Source organism: Oncorhynchus gorbuscha, linkage group LG17, assembly GCF_021184085.1.
Source record: "Oncorhynchus gorbuscha isolate QuinsamMale2020 ecotype Even-year linkage group LG17, OgorEven_v1.0, whole genome shotgun sequence".
Classification (NCBI taxonomy): Eukaryota; Metazoa; Chordata; class Actinopteri; order Salmoniformes; family Salmonidae; genus Oncorhynchus; species Oncorhynchus gorbuscha.
In genome coordinates this window covers 24,457,168-24,480,619 of record NC_060189.1, presented here as the reverse complement: position 1 = coordinate 24,480,619, position 23,452 = coordinate 24,457,168, and the positions used below count along the sequence as shown (strand labels likewise).

Genomic DNA, 23,452 nt, shown 5'->3' with positions numbered 1-23,452 from the left:
TTTACAACCTGAGGGAAAAAGCTATTGAACGTGTCTCATGGCCCCTGTGCTCAGAGCATGGTGATGAAGGGGTCTACCTATGCAATGCCATCTTTTGTATAGTAAACATACTCAACCCTCCTTTCCACAGAGGGTTCTACCTGGAACCCCAAAAGGTTATTCAAAGGGTTCTGCTATGGGGACAGCTGAAGAACCCTTTTGTCTAAGAGTGTGTGCCAGCATGCTGAGTACAAACTGGGGAAGAACATATGCAGCAGTGGGTTGGGTCATGTATTATTGAAAGGGAATACTAAGTGTGGTAGCCTTTTGCATGTGTCTCCCCAACTGCTGTATTGTGAGGGCCAAACTTTGGGAACCATCAGTGACCATTTGCAAGCAAGACCATTAATATCAGTAGCAGCCAGTGTCGTCTATACGTACTGTAAATTGTTGCATTGTATACATTTTTTATTTATTTAAAGGTTGTCAATCAAATCAGTTTCCTGCACCTCAAAGTGAACTAGGGCCTAGTTCAATCAGATCCAGCGTTAACTGGCGCTAGCCGACACCAGCATAGCTGATGTTGTGGCGGGCTCGGGAGTGAAACTGCGTTGAGCTGTCAAATCGGTGAGCAGCTGCTCTTGTGGTGATTGTCACAAAGCCAAACCCGTCCCACTCCCATTAGAAGTTCAGAATGAGAAAGTGTACTCTATATAGAAATAGTGACGTTCAAATTGAAAATCATTAAACAAAATTAGGATTTCTATCAGCCTAATAGAGTTGTAGACTAAATCTCACATTCCAGTGTTTGAACTTGTAAACAACACTGCATGGGAATCATCTCAATGCGACTCCATGCAGCCAATGGCAATGTCCACTTTAGGTAGAATGCCAGGAGCCGTTGTGGACTTGAGCGCTTTAACCTAGTTCCATCTCCGACACGTCAAAACATCATCTATGCGGATTTTTGCTAAATATGATCTGATTGAATCTGGCTCTTCATCACTAGGATCTCAATATGGATAGCGGTTGAGCTGGGCAAAAATGCATAATTTATACTGATACCCACAAATGATGATTATCTAAAGATTTTGGAAAAAAATATACATCTGTTCGTCCAAGACCATTTTTAATTTAAAAAAGTGTTTAAGAGTAATAGCAATAAACTTTTACAGTTTGTGATCTAGTGAAGTGTTCACCTAGTGACATACATTGTCTTGTACAAATGAAAAGTCAGCTTCATTTAAGATAAAAATCCAAAAAACATGATTCTGTTGCATAACAGAGGTAAACATAACCATAAAGATACTTTGTAGAATAAAGGTTGTTTTCCAGCATTTTGTATTTTTCCTAAGATTATTAGAGTCCATCAGCATCTGTCCTAGATTAACCAGTGTAGGGAAATGTGGTGCACGCTGCGCTAGTTCCCAGCTTGGACAGTCTGTTTGTCCTGTGCGTCAAGGCTTTGTGTCAGCCCTCCATTAAAAAGGATGGTTCTCTTTAGGAAACAAAAGTCTGACAGAGCTTTTGCTTTAGCCGCTTTGATTAATTTGCACTGTAAATCCAGGTTCTCAGTGGGTCTCTCTTTTTGACTGCAACTACTGTATGTCCTTGAGTAGGCAGTGGTCATGGCTAGAACAGCTTACGTCAGTTCTTTTCCTCTGAGCAGACAGAGGTTGGCTTTGAATGCCCGTGGTCATATGGCACAAAGCTAAAGGCAGTTCAGAAGGCCGAAAATATTGACAAAAAAAAATAATGGAAGACACTTGACATTGAGAAGAAAAAAAACATTGTAAAAGGCCAATAAAAGTTCTGTTGAGATTGCTGGGTCTGGAGTGATGTTTGAAAGTAATTTGGGCACACAGCCTGGGAATTGTGGGTAGAGTGGTGGGCTGCGCCTCCCTCTGCAGGGCCTCTGTGTGGGCTCGACTAAGGAGGGGGGAGAGTGTTGAGGGTGGACAGGTGTACTCTTGGTGGTGGGACAGACAGCATACCACCCTCCCCTTCCCCTCCCTCGGTGTAGTGCCATGTGTGGCCCTGTCAGACCCCAGTGTGCTGGGCCTGGGGCCCTTAACTACACTTGCAGGACTTGACAATCATGTTGGAGAGCTGCTCCACCTTGGGCGTGCGGCCCACGTAATAGAGGATGGTGAGGGGCTCCAGGTCCTGAGGCACACAGCAGGGAGAGGCAGAAGCCTCAGGGTTCAGGGTGTTGTACAGACTCAGCATCTACGGAGGGATGGAGGAAGGGAGGGGACATCAGGCCAGGTACAATCACTACAAAAATAATTGTTATTCCCTTCCATTTCATTTGGATGAAAAACAAGTTAGACCTTCAATCAGATCAAGCGTTAACCGGTGATAGGCGACACCCGCATAGCTGCTGTTTTGGCGGTGTCGGAGGTGGAACAGAGTTGGCGCTTTCAAATCGGTGAGCAGCTGCTCTTGATCATTATCACACCGTCACACTCGCATTAGAAGTTCAGAATGAAAATGTGTAGGCTATATAGAAATAATTAAATCATTCAATGAATAAATGCAGATTTATATCCGCCTAAGTTAGGTTTACATTCCATGTCACGTTCCAGTGCGACTCTTGTGGATTTGACAACACTAACACAGTTCCACCTCCGACGACACCAAAACAACCGTTATGCAGATGTCAGCTAAAGCGGATCTGATTGAATAGAGCCTTAATACTAAGCAATGTGATGATGGGTTGGTATTTGTTCATATTGGCCTGGGAAACCTCAGGCTATCAGATTGTGTAGGTGGGTGTTGTCTGTTTAGGTGTGCCAACATACAGTACATGTTTGTAAGTGCCTGCATTCCATTGTGTCATTTAGTGGTAATAATACTTAACACAGGGTAATGAGTGCATTACTGGTGTACAAGCCGTGTCTTACCGAGCTGTGTGTGGTGTCTGCGCTCCGTAAGTAAGGGCAGGGCCCGGAGCAGAAGTTAGCGTAGTATCCCTTAGGCTCGTGGATCCACCTCCAGCCCAGGTGCTGGCGGAAGTCAATGTAGAGGGGTCGTACACAGCAGTTCTCCTCATAGTTACTACAGTAGGCAGGAGAGAGAGATCTTTATGAAGCAATGAAATACCTCACCTGAAGGAGAAATGCTCTATTTCTAGTTTGTGTACATTTCACTACATGCATGCAGTCTGACTGAGCCCTAAGAAGACCACAAATTCCACTGGAAGGTGTGTCCTCATTTCCCTCTTGGAGGCAGCCCAGGTGTCTTACTGTTGTCAGTGAGACTGATAGAGAGATTCCAGAGTGGAGAAGAGGGGACAGCATGTAAGAGAGGGGAGAGCGGCAGCTATCGTACAGGGACAGATCTTGACTTGTATCAGGTTGCTAATGCCTCTGCCATGCTACAGACTATCTGACAGCAAATTAACCAGCTTATTCCTACGCTCCTCTGCCAAATGAATTACAAACGAGAGAAGCCACCATTACCATTTGAGATCCAACTTGACCTACTGTGTTGCTTACAGGAGTAACCAGGGGCTATTTATCTATTGGACAAAAATGTGGCTACTCATCCTGCAGTAAGTTTTCATCTAAATACATGACATGCACTCAAATTGTTGTTGTTTTCAACTATGATTTCACAGGTTGATTTTGCACAGTAACTTAGTGATTGAATAAGAAGAGTGGTTAGTTACGAACGAGAAGCAGTAGTTGGTGTCCAGGGCTCTCTTGCGTCTGCGGGATGAGGACTGGGCGTCTATCCTATGAGGGGGCAGCATCATGAGGATGAGATGAGGGAAGAGCTGCTCCTTCTGCTTCTTCAGTCTGCCCAGGTCCCAGCGGCTCTCATCGTAGTCACCCTCCACACCTACAGGAGGAAGACACAGGGACATCAGCGTTAGTACAGAGGTGTCATTAGCAGATTAAACTACGTAGACCATTCCATAGGGGAAAAAAGGGATAGATTTGGTAAATCAAGCTGGAGTGCAGTCCTAGTCCATTAGAAACAAAGTTCAGGTCAATTCAAATGTAGGCCCAAGTATTTCAACAGAATTGTTTGGCTAGCACAGACTGGAATATGTTCCTGGTTTCCTCCGATGGCATTGAGGAGTACACCATATCAGTCATTGGCTTCATCAATAAGTGCATCGACGATGTCATCCCCACAGTGACTGTATGTACATACTGTATCACAACCAAGAACCAAGAAGCCATTACAGGCAACATCCGCACTGAGCTAAAGGCTAGAGCTGCCGCTTTCAAGGAGCGGGACTCTAACCCGGAAGAGTATAAGAAATTTTGCTGTGCTAACGGCAAACCATCAAACAGGCAAAGCGCCAATACAGGACTAAGATTGAATCGTACTACACCGGATCTGACGCTCGTCGGATGTGGCAGGGCTTGCAAACCATTAGACTACACGGGGAAGCACAGCCGAGAGCTGCCCAGTGACACGAGCCTACAAGACGAGCTAAACTACTTCTATGCTTGCTTCGAGGCAAATAACACTGAAACATGCGTGAGAGCACCAGCTGTTCCGGAAGAATGTGATCACGCTCTCCGCAGGCAATGTGTGTAAGACCTTTAAACAGGTCAACATTCACAAGGCCACAGGGCCAGACGGATTACCAAGACGTGTACTGCGAGCATGCGGTGACCAACTGGCAAGTGTCTTCACTGACATTTTCAATCTCTCCCTGTCCGAGTCTGTAATACCAACATGTTTTAAGCAGACCACCATAGTTCCTGTGCCCAAGAACACTAAGGTAACCTGCCTAAATGACTACCGACCCGTATCACTCACGTCTGTAGCCGTGAAGTGCTTTGAAAGGCTGGTCATGGCTCACATAAGCACCATTATCCCAGAAACCATAGACGCACTCCAATTTGCATACCGCCCCAACAGATCCACAGATGATGCCGTCTCAATCACACTCCACACTGCCCTTTCCCACCTGGACAAAAGGAACACCTATGTGAGAATGCTATTCATTGACTACAGCTCAGCGTTAAACACCATAGTGACCTCAAAGCTCGTCAATAAGATAAGAACTCTGGGTCTAAACACCTCCCTCTGCAACTGAATCTTGGACTTCCTGACGGGCCGCCCCCAGGTGGTAAGGGTAGGTAACACATTTGCCATGCTGATCCTCAACACTGGCCCCTCAGGGGAGCAGATTGAGAGCTTCAAGTTCCTTGGTGTCCACTTCACCAACAAACTTACATGGTCCAAACACACCAAGACAGTTGTGAAGAGGGCACGACAAAACCTATTCCCCCTCAGGAGACTGAAAAGATTTGGCGTATGTCCTCAGATCCTCAAAAGGTTCTACAGCTGCACCATCGAGAGCATCCTGACTGGTTGTGTCACTGCCTGGTATGGCAACTGCCTCCGACCACAAGGCACTACAGAGTGTAGTGCGAAAGGCCCAGTACAGCTTCCTGCTATCCAGGACCTCTATACCAGGCGGTGTCAGAGAAAAGCCCTAAAAATTGTCAAAGACTCTAGCCACCCTAGTCATAGACTGTTCTCTTTGCTACCGCACGGCAAGCGGTACCGGAGCGCCAGGTCTAGGTCCAAAAGGATTCTTAACAGCTTCTACCCACAAGCCATACAACTCCTGAACACCTAATCTAATGGCTACCGAGACTATTTGCATTGCTCCTCTCTCTCTTTTACACCGTTGCTACTCACCGTCTACCTACACCTGTTGTATTCGGCGCATGTGACTAATAAAATGTGATTTGAGAACCCTGCACCTCTGCTCAGGAATGGGGTATCATAGTGTACGTCTGAGTCAGTTATACAGAATTAGAATTCACCACGGCTGTTTTTGTCATAGTACTTTCTGTAATGTCTTAAAAGCATTGTCTCCACTGGTAAGAGGCTGGACTTCAGGCATCACCCACTCAGCCCCACTCCTCCTCCTCTCTGCTCTCACTCTTCCTCCTCCACCAGAGCTGGTCCCTCTGTCCTCCCCCTGGGTTAGTGTCTGCTCATCCAATCTGCCCCTGATAGCAAAAGCAGTAGAGATCTCAGGAGAGACCTTGCCGGTGGATTTGGAGCCCCTCTTTAATTCGGGGCCAAGCGTCTGAGTGCCGTGGTAGCACATTCTTTATGGCCAAGCCAGTCAGGGGAGCGTTCCCAGGACTAGGGACCCGGAGGCCCCAATGCTAAGTGAGATACCAGACCAATTGTATTCCCATGATCTGCTCTCTCCCTCTTTCTCTCCTCTTTCTTTCCTCTCTAGTCCTCTTTTATCTCTTTCATCTCTTTTCCTTTCTCACTCCCTTTCTCTCACCTCATTCTCTGAGAGGAAAACCACCATCTTCATAAAAGAAAGCCATCTAAGTATCGACCATTGAGGCCCGTGTTCACTGGTCTTTTTCTAAATCAGAGCTCATTCGGATAGAAAGAGGGGCTGTGATGAGCAGTGGAAAAGCCAAAAAGGGAGGAATCAGAAATGGTTGGTCTCTTAAATGCGGCACCTCATTTCATTTTACCTTTGAACTTGACTTGTAGCACCTCATTAACGTTTTCGATAATGTCACCGTTGGTGTTGAAGGTGTGGCAGGGGCAGTGCACACTGATCTCCAGGCCCAGGTTGGTCTCTGAGGGGAAGAAGAGAGCAAGGCAATATGAGGAAGTGGTATTTTCCTTGAGGCCATTTTCCCTTGTCCAAATGAAATTGAGTTTCCAAATACCTTTTGGGTCGTGCTTTGATATGCAACACATGGTATGAGACTGGGAACTTTAGGGCTTTGGCCCACTCACCTCGGTACATAAGCCATTCCCTGACTGTGTCTGTGACATCGAAGGAGACCCACTCTGGCGTTCCTTTGGTCAGGACGTTCTTGCCCCCGATGTAGCGCTGCTTAGCTATGTGGTCGTCTGGCCGCAGAATCTGCCAGCCAGAGGTAAGAGAGTGACCCAGCTGCATATACTCTCTCTCCCACACACACCCACACACACCAGACGGCAACCCAGCCAGCGCTGTCTGAGCCAGACACTCCAGGATGCCCTGGGCCAAACGTCTTCTCCGCATGGAAAAAGTGACTCCCTGTGTTGATATCCCCATTTTGCAAGTTAATGCCTGTGTGTAACCCTACTGCCAATGAAGAACCTGGCTGTCCCTCCATCTGCACTTCAAACTTCAATTGGGCTCGCAACATGTTTAATTTCCTAACACTGGTCTTGTCAGGATGAGGCACTGCAAATGTTGCTAGAGCCGCCATTGCTTTAGATCTCTGAGTGTCTCTGATTATGTGCTGTATACCAGCATGGGCGTATACTTTGTTTCAAATTGCCGGACTAAGGGCTGGATTCAATCCGTATTGCGAATAATCCGCGTTATAGCTAGATTGAAATGTAAATGCAACATAGCCATGGGAAGTAGAGGTGCTAAGAGTGCTGCAGCACCCCTTGATAAGAAATATATAAATAATAAGTCATTTTTTTAAACGGTAAACACTACATATGTCTGTCCAATTGGAAATTACTTTTATATTTTAAACGGCGATCTTCCGCGATACGGATTTAATCCAGCCCTAAGGCATAGGATTTAGGGATCCACACTTGAAATAACGCCTAAGGTTTCTGTGAACGATAAGTGTTATCTCCAGAGAGAGGCCAGTGAAGTGGGGGGCTCAGCACCACAGCAGGCTAGATAGACAGGTTCCTGAACATTGTCAGCTTCTAATCCGGCTTCCTGTGGGAACAGGGGACCCAGCAAGAGAGCACGGCCAGCGCCAGGGCCTGCCAATCAGCTCCCGGCTAATGTGTGGGGGCGAGCAGCTCTATTTACTCCCCCAGCGCAGCGGCTGACCCTGCCTCTATCTCCTCTGGGCTCCTGGAAACAATCTGGGGACCTGACAGCCAGTCTGAGCGGAGCTTGGCCTGGCCAGAGAGTAGCTTGCCTCCGAGGCGGTATGCAGGCTGGAGACGCTCGTCTCCTGGCAGGAAATGTTGGAACCTGATCATAGCTCCCAGTCTCTCACGGGAGATTAATGAGGAAACAAAAATACATCCCATCCACCCCACCCACATACAATCCACGGACACACACATACACACACACCACTCAAACACATACACACCTCCTAAAAAATACAGGTGCAGATGTCTGAATCTCTTGTTGAAAACATCTAACTGAAAAAAAGGGTGGTTGGACAAAAGCTCTGAGATTGACAGCTGTGAAAGGAGCGATTGCAAAATGGTAATCTAGAGTTTCTCAGAGTCTGCTGTAGCACGCCATGAATTGTGTGCAAATGTACTTGACTTGAGGCACATGGAATAATGATAATCACTTAAAGACAGGGGGAGTTAGGGGCCCTGATATAAATGTTTTCTTTCCATGTAGACTGACTTCACTGTCCCATGTGTATTGAGACATATTTTATTTCTGTATTATTTTTCCTTTATTTTACCAGGTTAGTCTCAGTGAGATTAACAATCTATTTTACAAGAGATACCTGGCCAAAATAGCAGTACACGAGGTTGCAGACACATTCACAACAAACACAAAGCGCTACAGATTAAAAAACATACATTTACACATTGAACAGCAAGATGGTTTGGGAAAGTGTGGTGCAACTAGGGGTCAAAACATTGACCACCCCCCGCTTCATTTTCCATCATAGTGTTTAACTTAGCTTTAACCTTGCCTTCATTTAAAGGGACGAGCTCCTGTCATTTCAGAACCTTTTGAAGCTTGTATGAGAGAATTGGATCACTACACACCCCACATTCATGAGTACAGTGGGAATGGAATAGTACGTTCACACACCTGGTAGAGCTCAATCCGCTGCTCGTTCCTCTTGGCACTAGAGTTGGGGACACGAAGGGCTCGGAACTCTGCTCTGAAGAGGTTGGTGGAGTTCTTCTCCATGGCGGAAACGTTGAAGCGGAATACCTTGGAAGTGATGCCCTTGGGGCAGTAGGGAAGGTCATCTGCAGGGCAGGACACAGAGACAAAGTGACTCACCTTAAAACACAACTCTAATGATGCCATCCTCACTGCTTCCACACAGCAGGACTATGACAAAAGTCTTCACTCTTGGTACACGGCCTAAGCTCTGTTTTGAAAGTAAATAATTGTTCAGTTTATCTCTATATCTTCTGTATTTCATAGTTCGACATTCCAAACGAATGTCCTTTACAACAGAAAAAAATACAGTTAACCATTCTCCAACCATTGCCAGTGAATAAAATGAAGCCTTGGGCCATCTGTTTATGCTTTGTGCAGTCCGAGTTAGCAACAAGTTGAAGTCATGAAATGAAAACCAAATGTCCCATGTGTTGGTGGAACTGAACAGGCTGGGCTGAGATGGCAGTGTGCTTCTCCTCCCTGCCTCCTACTCCAGAGCTCGTTCAGAAGCCAATCGTTCCCAAGAACAACCAACCAGTTTAGCTCAGTTCAGCTCACAACATGTGCAATCACATGCAGGTAGATACCGAACACTAGCTCAATCAATGTGTTGTTTGTAAGGGAGAGAGTCCTTCAGTGACTGTTTGTCAGGGGGGCTGATTGTATAATTGAGAGAAACAACTTAAGGTTCTTTTAACCATCAATTGGAAGGGGAACCAGTCCTGTCAACCTGTGTGGTGTGGTTGTGAAAGGCAGACCGTGAACTCAGCTACAGTAGTACAGTACAGTAGTTATAGTAACAGCCACAGAACACTTCTCGATGGGCCCCTTCTGAAATACTTCCTGTTGCACTGCCCAGTCAAGGAAGCTTTTATTTTTTTCCAACCCTAATACCATTGAATCGTTTATTATTTTAACAGGCCGAGCGCATGCAGCGCTGAGCAAAACAAGCACAGGGCAAGCGTTTTACGAGCCAAGTGGAAACACTCATTTAAAGCCAAGCCATTGCTAATTTATAACCCCCAAGCCTGAGCTTCATTAGAGACCCTGTGATTCACTGGTGTTGGTTAACAAGGATATCGCACCTTTGGTTGACATGAATCTAGATATGTTTATAACCATGGAGAAGGATGTTTTTGTATAATGCATTGTGAGCTCACACATCTACCTAAACTTCCTATGATCCATAATCCTATTTCACAGCGGCTTAGCCTTTATCTGATATTTCCATTAACTATTTTATTTTTAAGTACCCCTATTTATATGTGACCTTTTCAGTCTTTAGACTCTTCACTCCTAGCCAAATACCTGTCCTGTACTCCCTTGGCCTGTCTCACTACCCCCCTTCTCTCTCTTCTCCCTTGTCCCTCTGCCTCCCCCACAGAAGGTGGAAAGGCCCACTTCAAGAGGAGATTTGAAATTCTAATCAAGTCTTTGGTTTCCTTTTGGATGACCTCATTTTTCCCATTGCAATGGTTTTAGGTGGATTTCACATTATGGCTTATTATTGCCAAGGGTCTGAAGGTAATTTGTTCCATGGCTGTGAGTGTAAGAGATTGCCAGCATAATTAGAGTGAAATACACGGCAGACTAATTTACAGTCTCTCTTCTCTCCATGATCAGATCTGGTTGTAAGGCCAGCAGCGTGAGCATGCTGACATCAGCGGGATCTTGACCTGAAACATATCTGACGCAACCAAAACATGCCCCAAAGAGCTTCTATGGCCCCTCAAAATAGTTAATTTGTCTATGCGACAAACTTTTATTATATTGTAGTCCTTCCCATTTCTCAAGGTTGTTAATCTTTCTTTTGAGATTCATTGTGAATATGTTGAAAATAGTCACTTTTGTGGTGAAAGAAAGCTGTCCAAATTTGGCTTTGTTTGCAAATATAATACATGTAATAAATCCTGTGTACACAAACACAAACAGGCACAAACCACAAACAGGTATCGCAGTTACGTACTACACACCAAGCACTATGTAAAACCGTGTATTTACACGGTAACTACAATGTAAATACAAGGTTTTCATGGCATTTCATATGAAGTGGTACAAATATCTCTCCCACTTTTCCCAAGGGACTGAAAATGGAGTCCTGCTTTTTGTAACCTTTGTCTTTTATGTGGCAGTGTGTCTGCAATGACTTCCATGGACTGTGGGGCTGAGGAGTAGCCCTGTACATCGAATAAGGTACTGGCACTGACATGTGTATATACTTCCATTCTGGTGTTCTTTAATGCTCATCGTAGGTTTTTATTCTTACTTTTATTTGTTGTGATATTTCCTATTATTATTAATATTATTATTATCTATATTATTATTATTATCTATTATTATTAGCAATATTATTATTATTATTGCTATTATCACTGCATTGTTGGGAAAGAGCTCTCAAGGTAAGAATTTCACTGTACTGTTTTACACCTGAGTATTTGTAGTCAACATGTTGAGCAGTTGACCAGATATTAATGTTCTAGATCAATAACCTGCCTGGTCAATAGAAGAATATTAGGCGAGGGTTACAATAGTAGTGACATCTTCCACACAGGAGTACCTAGGGACAGAATAGCTCTGTTCTAAAGCTTCTCGTAAAGCTTCCACCCTAGACAGACACTGTTCCCCCTCTGCCCCCTTCCCCCCCTCCGCCCTCACCTCATTGCTTCCTGTGTCTGGGATGCCCCACCACGCTAGCTCCTCTCCTCTCCCTGCCCTGGTAGGTGACATCACACAGAAGCTCCCATCAAACACTCCCAGCAATCAGCATGTTCCCAGTGCCCAAAGGGCCGGCCGTGATGTCAGTCTCGCCAAAGCTATGTGAAGGTAAACAAAGGAAATGGGAAGCATAGAAAGCAGGTGCTGGCCAGCTGCTGAGGAGTCTGGACCTCGTTTACCAGTGAAAAATGGCAACGGCGCTGCAAAAGCTGGTATTCTAATGTCTAATAACTAATGTTATTAGACTAATCTGGCTTATCCAAAAGGCCACACATATAGCATTTTTCAACTAACAGTTTTATCTTTATCTAACATGTCAATAAAATAATATAGCTATCTCCAGATGAATAAACGTTATAATTTGAGCAGTAAATTCTAATCCAATTACAATTCACACTTTTGCGAAACAAATGATTGCATATGAATGAATGGTCATGTCAATAAAAACATACCTGCCCTGATCACCTGTTTGTGCTACTGTCGTTTAAACAACACTCTAGTGTGGACCAAGCCATTCCTCAGACCAAGACATTTCCAGTACTCCTGTCCTGAGTAAGTCTCTACAGTAAGTCTCTACACATGGAGCCCTGTGGCTGACTGTTAAGATGAGATAATGTGATGGAGCTCTCTGCTGAAGTAAGACAGCTTTTTTCCACTTGATCAAGGATGGGGGATGGGGGATGGGGGGGGGCTGTCTTTCGGAATGGACCAGAGCAGTCTGTTTGCTTGGGATGACGTCACCTTTCTACAATTCCATATATCAGGAACACTGCTGTTCTCAGCTCCAGTCCACATCTTTCTTCTTCCCTCTCAATGCTGAATCAATGATTGCCTTATGCCAAAACACTCACTGCATACTTTTCTTCTAAATAAACCTGGCTCCGCCTAATTTGCAGCAATGAGAGCCAATACGTGGTATTCTTAGATGGTTCAGTGGTAGTCTTTGGACAGACTTACTATGCCAAATGTCAACAAAGACAGTGAATGAGTGCTAATATATGTGGAGGAGTGAGTACAACTGGAGTTCAGTACCCAAATCAAACCTAGGACTGGGTGCTGTGGATTATGGAGAAGCTTGGCCCTTGTGGCGTTAGTTTGGCTCCTCTACCAGTGTTCACCAAATGGCTCCCATCTGCACTTGTCTTATCCACAGCTTTACTGGAAAACACTGTTTATATTCAGAGACACCTAACTAATGGTACCATGAGTATTTTGGCAAATTACTCTAGTTATTAAAGCATATGAGTCTGGGAGGAAAAGTCTCTTTCGTCTTACACTCAGCCCTGTAACTGAGTAATAAAAATAGTTAAAAAGCACCATTCTGACAATAATCCAAGACATTCCCACCATCCTGAAAGAGTGTATGTAAAACCCATTAGACTATGGAAATGGCATGAAAATATGTCTTGCTGTATTACTGTGGTGATAGAGAAGTGAACGGAAGAGAAAGGTGATTATTCGTCAACACTTCAGGCCTTGTTATTGAGGGGACAAACACTCTCCCTCCCTTACAGTCTCCTCTATAGGAAGTATCTGGACATGAACAAAGAACAGGATTAAGCAAAGGAAAAACAACAGGGACAGAAAAGTGCATTGTAGGCTACATTTAGGTAAATGTACGAGATTGATGGAATTAGTCTTGTTCAATGGTCAATGATTGCCAACCAGGGCCAGCTGTAGCCTTTGGGGGCCCTAAACAAGATTAGGTTGGGGGCCATGTTATGCCATGTTAATGATATGGTAATCACGGCTGAATACCGACTGGGCATGCAGGGCACATGCCCGGGGCCCTGATTGATTTTGTTAGTCACTCTGACTACAAATTTAGATAACTGGCTAGACTAATTTACCAATCTAAAAATCATTAGGTGACATGGCTAATTGAGTGACTGTCAGTAACCAAATTTCCATCCAACCTTTTTATGCCAGTAAAGTACATGTCGGATAAATCATGTAATGACAGGTCCGATGGAAACAGAACATTTTTCAGTAAACTTTCCAAATGTTGTCAAAACAATATACGCTAGACAAGGTGAGATGTCTTTGGGTCTGTGTAATGAATTATGCGAGAAATGTTGGTTGAAACGCTTTTATGCGCAAATATTTATATAATGGGGCGGCAGGTAGCCTAGTGGTTAGAGCGTTGGATTTGTAACCGAAAGGTTGCAATATCGAATCCCTGAGCTGACAAGGTACAAATCTGTCGTTCTGGCCCTGAACAAGGCAGTTAACCCACTGTTCCTAGGCCGTCATTGAAAATAAGAATTTGTTCTTAACTGACTTGCCTAGTTAAATAAAGGAAAAATGAATGATAACCATCATATCGAATTAAACTTGGAGTCATGTGATAACATGACATGTTGTGTGGTCCACCCACTACAACTGGTTGGGAAAGCATGCAGTTTATTAAACTAGAGTTATGATGAACTTCGCAGGGTGGTGAAAGTGCAATGTGATGAGCTTGATGCTCCTTTCCAATAAATATCTAGGGTCTTATCCTGGTGACATGATAATCAATGCTTGGCTGCCTTTTGAAAAATAAAAATAATCTCACTCTTTTGTCCATATAATGTCATCATGTAGCCTATACGTGCACTCTAACCAACAGTGTGCAGATAGCTCTGTTGGCTAGAGCGCACATGAAAATACCAGGGGGGCACACACTATATGATGTTGTCTTTTTAATGTGCACTACATCATCGCACACATCCATTTATCTGCAGAAAGTCAATTTGATGGAAACACAACTCTGGTGGGATACATTGTTTTTATGCAGATCTTAGAATATATAATAATCTGCATAAAAACAATATATCCCACCAGAGATGTTTCCAAATTAACTCTCAACTAGTTGAGAACTCGACCCTGACTGAGTCACTTATATATATATATATATATAGTATTTTTTAAATAAATAAAATAAAAGTTGGTTCGGGGCCCCCTAGCAGCCGTGGGCCCTAAGCGACCGCTTATGTTACTTATGCCTGGAGCCAGCCCTTGTGACAACTGTGGCCACTATGCCCTGTTTATTTACTTTGATCATGACAGTGTCATGACAGAGTGATGTGACTAGGGCTCCTGGCTATGATGCAGCCCAGAACCCACGCACCAGACCTCTGTTTGTTTTGTGGCCTCTGGCTACCTCTGACCAAGATGGTAGTAGTAGTGACTATTTTGAGAGTCAGAAGCACTCAGGAAACAGATTTGACACAGGGGCTTGAGCTGTTGCCAGAGGAAGCTCTGTTCAATGTCATTGAATAGCTTTAAACACCTGTTGATTATAAAGAAGTAACATGATGCAATGATCCAGCATCTGAACAATGAATAGGCCTCCAAGTCTTCCACTTAGTAAATAATTCCCCTCGAGACAATTCACTGCAAAAGAAGTAGATGGTCCAATAAACGTCTCAATCCGATTAGACTGGAACAATCAATTGTGGTCCATTTATACACGGAATGACTACTAGGATGAGCAAGGCAATTTTGTTCTAGTGCACAAGCCAATTTGCAGCTGAATTAGCTGTGTTTGAACTTTACAATAGTCCTAATAAAGAAAACAGTGGTGAGGTGAACACAATACATGATAAAGCAATGCTCTTAGAATCCCAAAAGTTTTGGGAACAAATAATATCTGGAGTTGGGAAAAAACTGTAATTGGTGCAGTGGTTGAAGGGATGCTAAAATCGCCTGAGTGCCTGAAAAAACGTGTTCCGATGAAATGTCTCAGACGGTCGTGTGCTGGGTCAGCTATTGGGAGTTCCCATGGCTTTTATGTGAGGTATGAGGGAGGAACGGCGCTAACGCCAATTAGACTGTTTGCTTTGCCCTCTCCGTTTTGTCGCGCTCTTTCCACAGCGCAGGTATGCGACCGTGCGTTAACGTTATGTCGATCAATGCCTCTGTAGGTAGAGCAAGGGTGTTTTTATGTTATTTCGTGCGTTATTTCATTAGCACAATTTGTTAACGTTGTCTCCACGTTTTTACCGTAGGTATTAGCCTATGCTGCAGATCTACGGGGGCTTTTATAGATCAATTCAGCTGAAAATGTAACATAAATATGGCAGTTGTATGAATGCCATAAAATAAATCACAGACACTGCTTGCATTGCACACTGACACAAACTGGACACAGGGGGCTTAACTCTGCAGGGGAGTCAGAAGAATGACATTTTGAAAAGGGGAGTAATACATTGGCTATATGAGTTTTCTTCAGTTCTCAATGGAAACGTTGCTTTAGGCTATACTGATCTCTCATACTAGATTTGTATTTATTGGGGAGGTATGCTCCTCTATTAGTTTCAATTATTTATATGGAAAACCAACAGAGATTGATATTACATCTGCGTGAGATGTTTGAATAAAATCAACTATATGTAGGCTACTTTCCTGATGCTTTAAGCACTGTATTTGAACATTAAGACACATACATTACTAAAGAGGGAGCCAGAGATCAATTTATAGTTTAACCAGAAGAACAAAACCCGAACCAACCCTCCTCCTCCTCCCACTGCTCGCTGATGCTGGCATCGCAGATTCTGCCATTAAGCTCTTGAAGTTGCCGGTATGTGGCTACACCAGCACTCAGAAACCTTTTCCATTTGGAGTGCCAAGTTATCGTACCATTTCTACTGACCTGGTGCCAGATTTTCATGGAACAGTTTCATTTAATTTATAATAGTCTTTATATCTCAAAATCAATGTCATGTGGTTAATCAAAATTATATCCCAATAAAAATGATACAGATCTAAAGTAACTTCCATTGGCATTGCCAATATGTAATAAATAGCCTACATAAAGCCAACAAATAAAATCATTGCAGCATGCAGGTAGAAAATATCCTGATATCATATCAATCACTTATGCATTGCCTGTCTGCAATGAACTTGAAACAGTGTATCAAAACGTTTGTGTCCAGCCTGAAGCTTGCGCTAGCAAACTTGCATCATTGTATAAAATATTCTGGGCCCTCAAGAGTTTGCTGTGCCAGTGAACTCCAGACAGACGCAGCTGCAGGCTGTTTGCGCAAGGGATAAGAAGTAATCAGGTAGGCCTTTTTTACGGATATTTCCACCGGATCAGAGCATGATCCCTTTCATGCTGAGTGGTAATAGAAAGGGAGCGAGCTGGAGAGATGTTTCAAATAGGCTATGTTGAGGAACTATTGTCATTGCCAATGGATGTACAAAATTGGCTTCGTTTACTTGCCTTTTGAGGCGAAGAAAAAAATACTTTGAGAAGCTCCACAATGATGGTGAGTTAAGACAATCAGAAATAGTATCAGATGCCCAAATTGTCACATTTATAAGCCTACATTTGTGTGCAGGCCAGTTGCTTAATCAGGTGCGAGTCCTTTTACTCAAGATTGACAGGAGAGTTCCAAACAAAAGACAATGAATAAAATGACAACTCATAAATGGAATGAAATAAACCAAAACTTTTACCCCACAAGTGTAGCCGAGGTTGTGCACTCTGCAAACAACGTGTCCACTCCTACAATGACAACCGTAAGACTGTAATAATAATAATATATTGAATGCATTATCAAAAATGACCGTAACCAAACAAACATTGTAGATTCGAAAAGGTCATTAATGGTAAATGGTAATCTGGTGATACTGGTGGGCAATCCCCACAGCCTCTGTCTTTGGATAAGTCTACTCAGACAGGAGTGAATCAGACAGGTGTCTCGTGTGCCATATTTTATATATATATATTTTTTATATATATATGGAGCAAACAATCGACCAGTTAACTAAATGGGATCAGCCCTAATTTGATACCATTTCACCTATTCCGCTCCAGCCATTACCACGACCCTGTCCTCCTCAATTAAGGTATCACCAACCTCCTGTGAATAGAAGCCACCGTGGCAACACGATCAGCTGTTGGTAGGATCATGATTTCAGAAAACAAACCAAGCGCATGGATAGAAAAGTGTCCTTCATGCGTAAAACGCGTATAATAGATACATTGTTAAAATCACTTACTGTTTTCTGGTGGTCCATTAATCATATTGAACTTGTAAATCTCTTTGGCGTAATATTCAGTCTCCGTGTTATCCTGTCCACAACTTTGCTGTCTGTCTCTCCCCAACTCCTCGATCAGCTCCTTCGTACTGTTATAGAGCGATAGCACCTGAAACGGTACCTGATTCGGACCCAATGTTTGCGGCGGGCTGGTCAGTCGAAGTTTACTGAGAATCTGTCCTCGGATTGCCTCTACTCTCTTTTTCTTTATGTGGTCTATGTCCACAGTGGTGCAAGTGGATAGTGACAAAGTCATGGTCACACAGTTCAACAGGAGGAAAAACAGAAGTGCTTTACCCAAATGCATATTTCTATCTGCCTTTGCTTAGCTAATAAGCTGATGAAATATAAGAAAGTATGGTAAAGAGGCAACAGAAAAAGACACCAAATAATTTGGACTAAATTCCAGATGAAATATTATCCTCTCTCTCTTTGCATTCAGGAGGTCAATGAGTCCTTTCCCCCGAGGAAACCCATCTTGTCAATATAGGGCTAGTGTCAGCTGAGTGCTATCCGGGTGTCCATTCCAAGAATAGTCCAGATCATTCTTGAATATTATCTTTATCTGATCTGAGACCCCTTTTCACTCAATCTGTCGTCTTTCTATTCTTCCTTCAAATGTAGTGTCACACCCTTGACATCTTCCGTTTTCCCTCGTCATTCGTTCATCATGACAAAATGTACTTTCTCCGTTGCATTTTTTCTTTTCCATCAACTTTTGCTGGTGTAAGGTCAGTGCCGCTCTCCCTCACGCTGCTGTCTCCTCTGCGCAACAGAGTCTTGTACTCAATGGACGCGCTGTGATTTCACTGATACTTTATAGTAAGTGGTAGTTGTGACGTCTGAGAAGGAGGGACTGCAGATTATCATTCCACGGGGACATTTCTGGGAGCGCATTTCACCCTCTATGTGATGTCTGTCTATTTGGAGCCATGTATTATAGATACATAAACAACTTGTTTGTTTGTGATTGTCCTATACAGTATTTAATCGATGTATACAGATAATAGCCTACATGGGCACGTCAGGTCACAAAATAGTTTGGATCACACAAGAGCATTGGACATTTTTAAGAAGTGACCGTCTGCCCCCTAGTGGATATATGAAGCTAATGTGGAAGACATGATCTACTGCATATGACTTGATAGTCAGAGAATAATTTAGTCATATAATGAGCCTAGGGTCAAATAAATAACTGCCACCCTTAACATAGAGCTCCAGTCAGTTTTAGAATAGGTACCAAGCAATAGCTGGTGCTAAATATCTCAAAAACTAAAAGCAGATTTTTTTTTGTGACAATTCACTGGCTTAACCTTAAACCTCATCTGGATCTATTATTGGATAATGTGGTTATTGAGCAAGTTGAAGAGTTGAACTGCTTGGTGTGTCACCCTAGATAGCAAGCTATCAGGTCAAAACATATAGACTCAATGGTTACTGTAATGGGAAGAGGCCTGTCCATGATAAGGCGTTGCTCTGCTCTCTTGATATCTCAGTCAACCAGCCATGTCCTACAGGCCCTAGTTTTGTTGCACCTGGACTACTGTCCAGTTGTGTGGTCAGGTGCGGCAAAGAAGGACATATAGGCAAATTGCAGTTGGTCCAAAACAGAGCAGCACGTATTGCACTTAGATGTGCACGCAGTGCTGGAAAAAGTACTCAATTGTCATACTTGAGTTAAAGTGAAAATACCTTAACAGAAAATGACTCAAGTAAAAGATAAAGTCACCCAGTCAAATACTACTTGAGTAAAAGTCTAAAAATAATTTGGTTTTAAATATACTTAAGTATCAAAAGTAAATGTAATTTCTAAAATATACTGAAGTATCAAAAGTAAAAGTATAAATCATTTCACATTCCTTATATTAAGCAGAACAAAAGGCATGATTTTCTTGTTTTTATTTTATTCATGGCTAGTTCTCTTGATAAGTGTGTGAATTTCATAATTTTCCTGTCCTTTTAGCATTCAAAATCTAACGAGTACTTTTGGGTGTCAGGGAAAATGTATGGAGTAAAAGGTACATTATTTCCTTCAGGAATATAGCAGAGTAAGAGTAAAAGTTGTCAAAAATATTAATAATAAAGTACAGATACCCCCAAAAATGACTTAAGTAGTACTTTGAATTATTTTTTACTTATGTACTTTACACCACCGTGTACACAGGGGGCGAATGTCAATGACCTGTGGGTCAATTTCTCCTGGCTCAAAATTGAGGAGAGATTGACTGCATCACTATATTTGTGCGTGGTGTTTAAGGTACCGAACTGTCTGTTCAAGCAGTTGGGACACTCATCGGTACAACACAAGACATGTAAACAGAGGTCTCTTCACAGTCCCCAGGTCCAGAACAGAGGCTGGGAAACACACATTATTAAATAGAGCTATTACTAATTGGAACTATTTGCCACCTAATGTAACTCTAGCTAGCTATAAAAACAGATAAAAAACAGATAAAAGAACACTTTATGGCACAATGTGGACTGTGAAGAGACAGACATTTGTATGCATTTTGTATTGTCTTATGTACGTGATACGTGGTTGGGATGCGACTGTGATATGTAGTTGTCTCAGCCTTGCTATCTTAAGATGAATCCACTCTGTAGGTCGCTCTGGATGGGAGCGTCTGCTGAATGGCTAAATCGTAATGTAAATGTAGTGCTATGTATATTTATGTATATTATGCATTTTACTTGTTGTGTTGTTTACTTTTTGGACCTTGGTAGCAGCTAATCGGGGATCCTAGTAAATATGAAATACTTGAGGTTCAGTTGGTGCGGAAGTGGAGATATGTCTGTTGCATGTGTCATACCTTCTTCATACTATCTGCATACCTTTATTGTTCTATCTGCGCCAGATGAGAAAACTCAAACTCTCTCTGACAATTCTGGTTTGGTTCTACACATCCGTCATTGGGTCCATCCTCACCTCACAATCTGGTTTGTGTCCGTGTCTGCCCCCTACGAGGGCCAACTGCAACGCATCGTCCGGTCTGCAGAGAAGGCTGTCACCTGCCCTACATCAAGGACCTGCACGCCTCCAGGACAAGGAAGTGTGCAGGTAAGATAATCACTGAACCTGCCCACCCCGAACAATCGTGACCAAAAACACCCGCCACCTGAACAGTTTCTTCCCCCATGCTGTGGCCCTCATCAACCGGCCATTGGGCTCATAGGGACTAAGTGACTTTGCATTGGGCCGATTACTGCACCTTGTCATCAGTGACCTCAAATACTAATCTACACTATACTGCGTTTGCACTATGTAGGAGAGAGTGGGGTAAATTGAGCCACTCTTGTTTCTAGGAAACCATACACAAAATTAATAATTTGAACAAATATTTAGGAAGAGATCATCATTTCCTGGAGTCTGTGAAAAAGAAACCACATGGAAAAAGTGGTAAACAACTTAGTTCCAGAAAAATGATTTTTGCCAAGTCTAATTAATTTATTGTGTTAGATGTTTCACGGTGCTTGTATCTAAACCAAAGTAAATCATTTTAAGATTGTTCTAAACATCAGTTGCGGTCTCTATACATTTCAATATGAGGTCCTAAACTGAGAAATAAAGTGCATCCTTGTAGCTGTGTGGGCTAATATACTCTAAATGTAGCGTCTGCTAAATGACTTAAATGTAAATGTAAATGTTTGCCTTGAGGCAATTTGAGCCAATGTCCATGGGGTAACTTGAGCCAATGACCATGGGGTAACTTGAGCCAATGACCATGGGGTAACTTGAGCCAATGTCCATGGGGTAACTTGAGACAATGACCATGGGGTAACTTGAGCCAATGACCATGGGGTAACTTGAGCCAATGTCCATGGGGTAACTTGAGCCAATGACCATGGGGTAACTTGAGCCAATGTCCATGGGGTAACTTGAGCCAATGTCCATGGGGTAACTTGAGCCAATGACCATGGGGTAACTTGAGCCAATGACCATGGGGTAACTTGAGCCAATGTCCATGGGGTAACTTGAGCCAATGTCCATGGGGTAACTTGAGCCAATGACCATGGGGTAACTTGAGCCAATGACCATGGGGTAACTTGAGCCAATGACCATGGGGTAACTTGAGCCAATGACCATGGGGTAACTTGAGCCAATGTCCATGGGGTAACTTGAGCCAATGACCATGGGGTAACTTGAGCCAATGACCATGGGGTAACTTGAGCCAATGACCATGGGGTAACTTGAGCCAATGTCCATGGGGTAACTTGAGCCAATGTCCATGGGGTAACTTGAGCCAATGACCATGGGGTAACTTGAGCCAATGACCATGGGGTAACTTGACTTGTTTTTTCCCCCCAGGCATAATGCAAGGAATTACTGCTAGATATGAGGTAACAACAGGGCCTATGTGAAAAGTGCTTGTTAGATGTTAAGTCTGTTTTAAAATATGCTTAAAATTATTAAAATACAAAATACGATTGTGATTGTGTCGAATTTGGGAAACAAAGATACATTTTAGCACTACCTTTATAAAACAAATTCAATATAGAAATTTGGAGGCGGCTTAATTTACACTGTCCCGCGGCTCAACTTACCCCATACATTTACAAATACCCGGGGTAAGTGGTGCCAAGAAACATCTTTTTTTGGAGATGCTATGTGTTTCGAAACTGTAATATTTACATGAATTCTGATTATTTCCATGAATGCACAACATCCTGAAATACATGAAGATATCTTTCTTAGAAATAATACTATATTTCCCTTGACAGGGTGATGCTAAATGTAACAAATTGCTCAACTTACCCCACTCTCCCCAACACATCAGCACAGCACTGTGGCCCTACACTGAGTATACAAAACATTAAGAACACCTTAGGCCTACTGTACACTGAATTTACAAAACATTAAAACACCTACTCTTTCCATGACATAGACTTACCATGTGAATCCAAGTGAAAGCTTTGATCCTTTATCGATGTCACTTGTTGAATCCACTTAGATTAGTGTAGATGAAATGGAGGAGACAGGTTAAAAAAAAAGTTTTTTTAAGCTTTGAGACAATTGAGACATGGATTGTCTATGCGTGCCTTTCAGAGAGTGAATGGGCAAGATGAAAAATGGGGTAGGGATGCCATAGCAGCATCCCCCCTCTGTGTGTATATATACCCCCTCTATAAATTGTATATTCCCACTGTAACTAGCCTTGTCTCAAGAATTTTATGTTTACTGTTCTGATAGGCCTATTGTATATTCTGTATGATGTCTGTTTGTATATTGTCTATTGCTGGCAGCACCTTCTCACTAAGGCAAATTATGGATATTTGTAAATGTACTTTGCGAATAAATGCGATTCTGATAAACCTGTATTAGCCTGTATGCTGAGAGTTTGAGTTATTGGGTCTGAGGCAATAACTCATATGTCCAACAAGTTCCTATGTCCTTCAATTTTGTTAAAGTTGTTTCTCCAATGATTTATACAATATCATTTCAGTAATGTCGCTTTTATTGTAAAACTACACCAAGCATGCTTCCCTAGGGACTAGCGAAATCTGTAATTGCAGAAATCGCTACCACTAAAATTGATCGAGCATGATGTTTTAGGTCATGAATGACATGAACATACCGGTATGAAATATTTGTTGTAGTTCCAGGGTGAGGCTCCATATCAGCATCTCTATATACGGCCAGTTCCAGTGGGCTTAAATCAACATCTACCAGCAAGATCCTAGTAAACAATACTGGACCTTCAGTCCAGTTGCTGGCATGCACCCAACTACCCATTGACTAACAAAAATAAACTATCAAATGAGTTATACCGAACCTTGACTACGGGGCATGTAAGGCTAATAATAACAGAGTTAATACAGGCTATTTTCATGACTGTGCGAGCTTTGGCTCAAATGAAGATGATTGTTTTTTTTGTAATATCTATGTTG

At 42.9% G+C, this 23,452-nt stretch overlaps 1 protein-coding gene across 1 annotated transcript; it reads right to left on the bottom strand.

The window, feature by feature from the left end:
* Positions 1 to 1,091: 1,091 nt before the first annotated feature.
* Positions 1,092 to 18,344, bottom strand: tgfb3 (transforming growth factor, beta 3). Its single transcript, XM_046309463.1, has 7 exons — positions 17,528 to 18,344; positions 8,744 to 8,907; positions 6,733 to 6,862; positions 6,462 to 6,569; positions 3,657 to 3,825; positions 2,886 to 3,039; positions 1,092 to 2,208 (listed from the first exon to the last, which is right to left on the bottom strand). The coding sequence occupies exons 1-7, from the start codon at positions 17,871 to 17,873 to the stop codon at positions 2,050 to 2,052; spliced, it is 1,230 nt and encodes a 409-aa protein (XP_046165419.1). The 5' UTR covers positions 17,874 to 18,344; the 3' UTR covers positions 1,092 to 2,049.
* Positions 18,345 to 23,452: the final 5,108 nt, after the last annotated feature.

What these genes read in the sequence shown, in the direction of transcription:
- tgfb3 (XM_046309463.1), bottom strand. Translation starts at nt 17,873, where the DNA reads ATGCATTTGGGTAAAGCACTTCTGTTTTTCCTCCTGTTGAACTGTGTG. An exon ending in GCTACAAGTCAAGTTCAAAG is followed by an intron (nt 3,826 to 6,461) that starts GTAAAATGAAAT and finishes TTCCTCCTGTAG; the next exon opens with GTGTGGAGGGTGACTACGAT. An exon ending in GACACCAACTACTGCTTCTC is followed by an intron (nt 3,040 to 3,656) that starts GTTCGTAACTAA and finishes TGCCTACTGTAG; the next exon opens with TAACTATGAGGAGAACTGCT.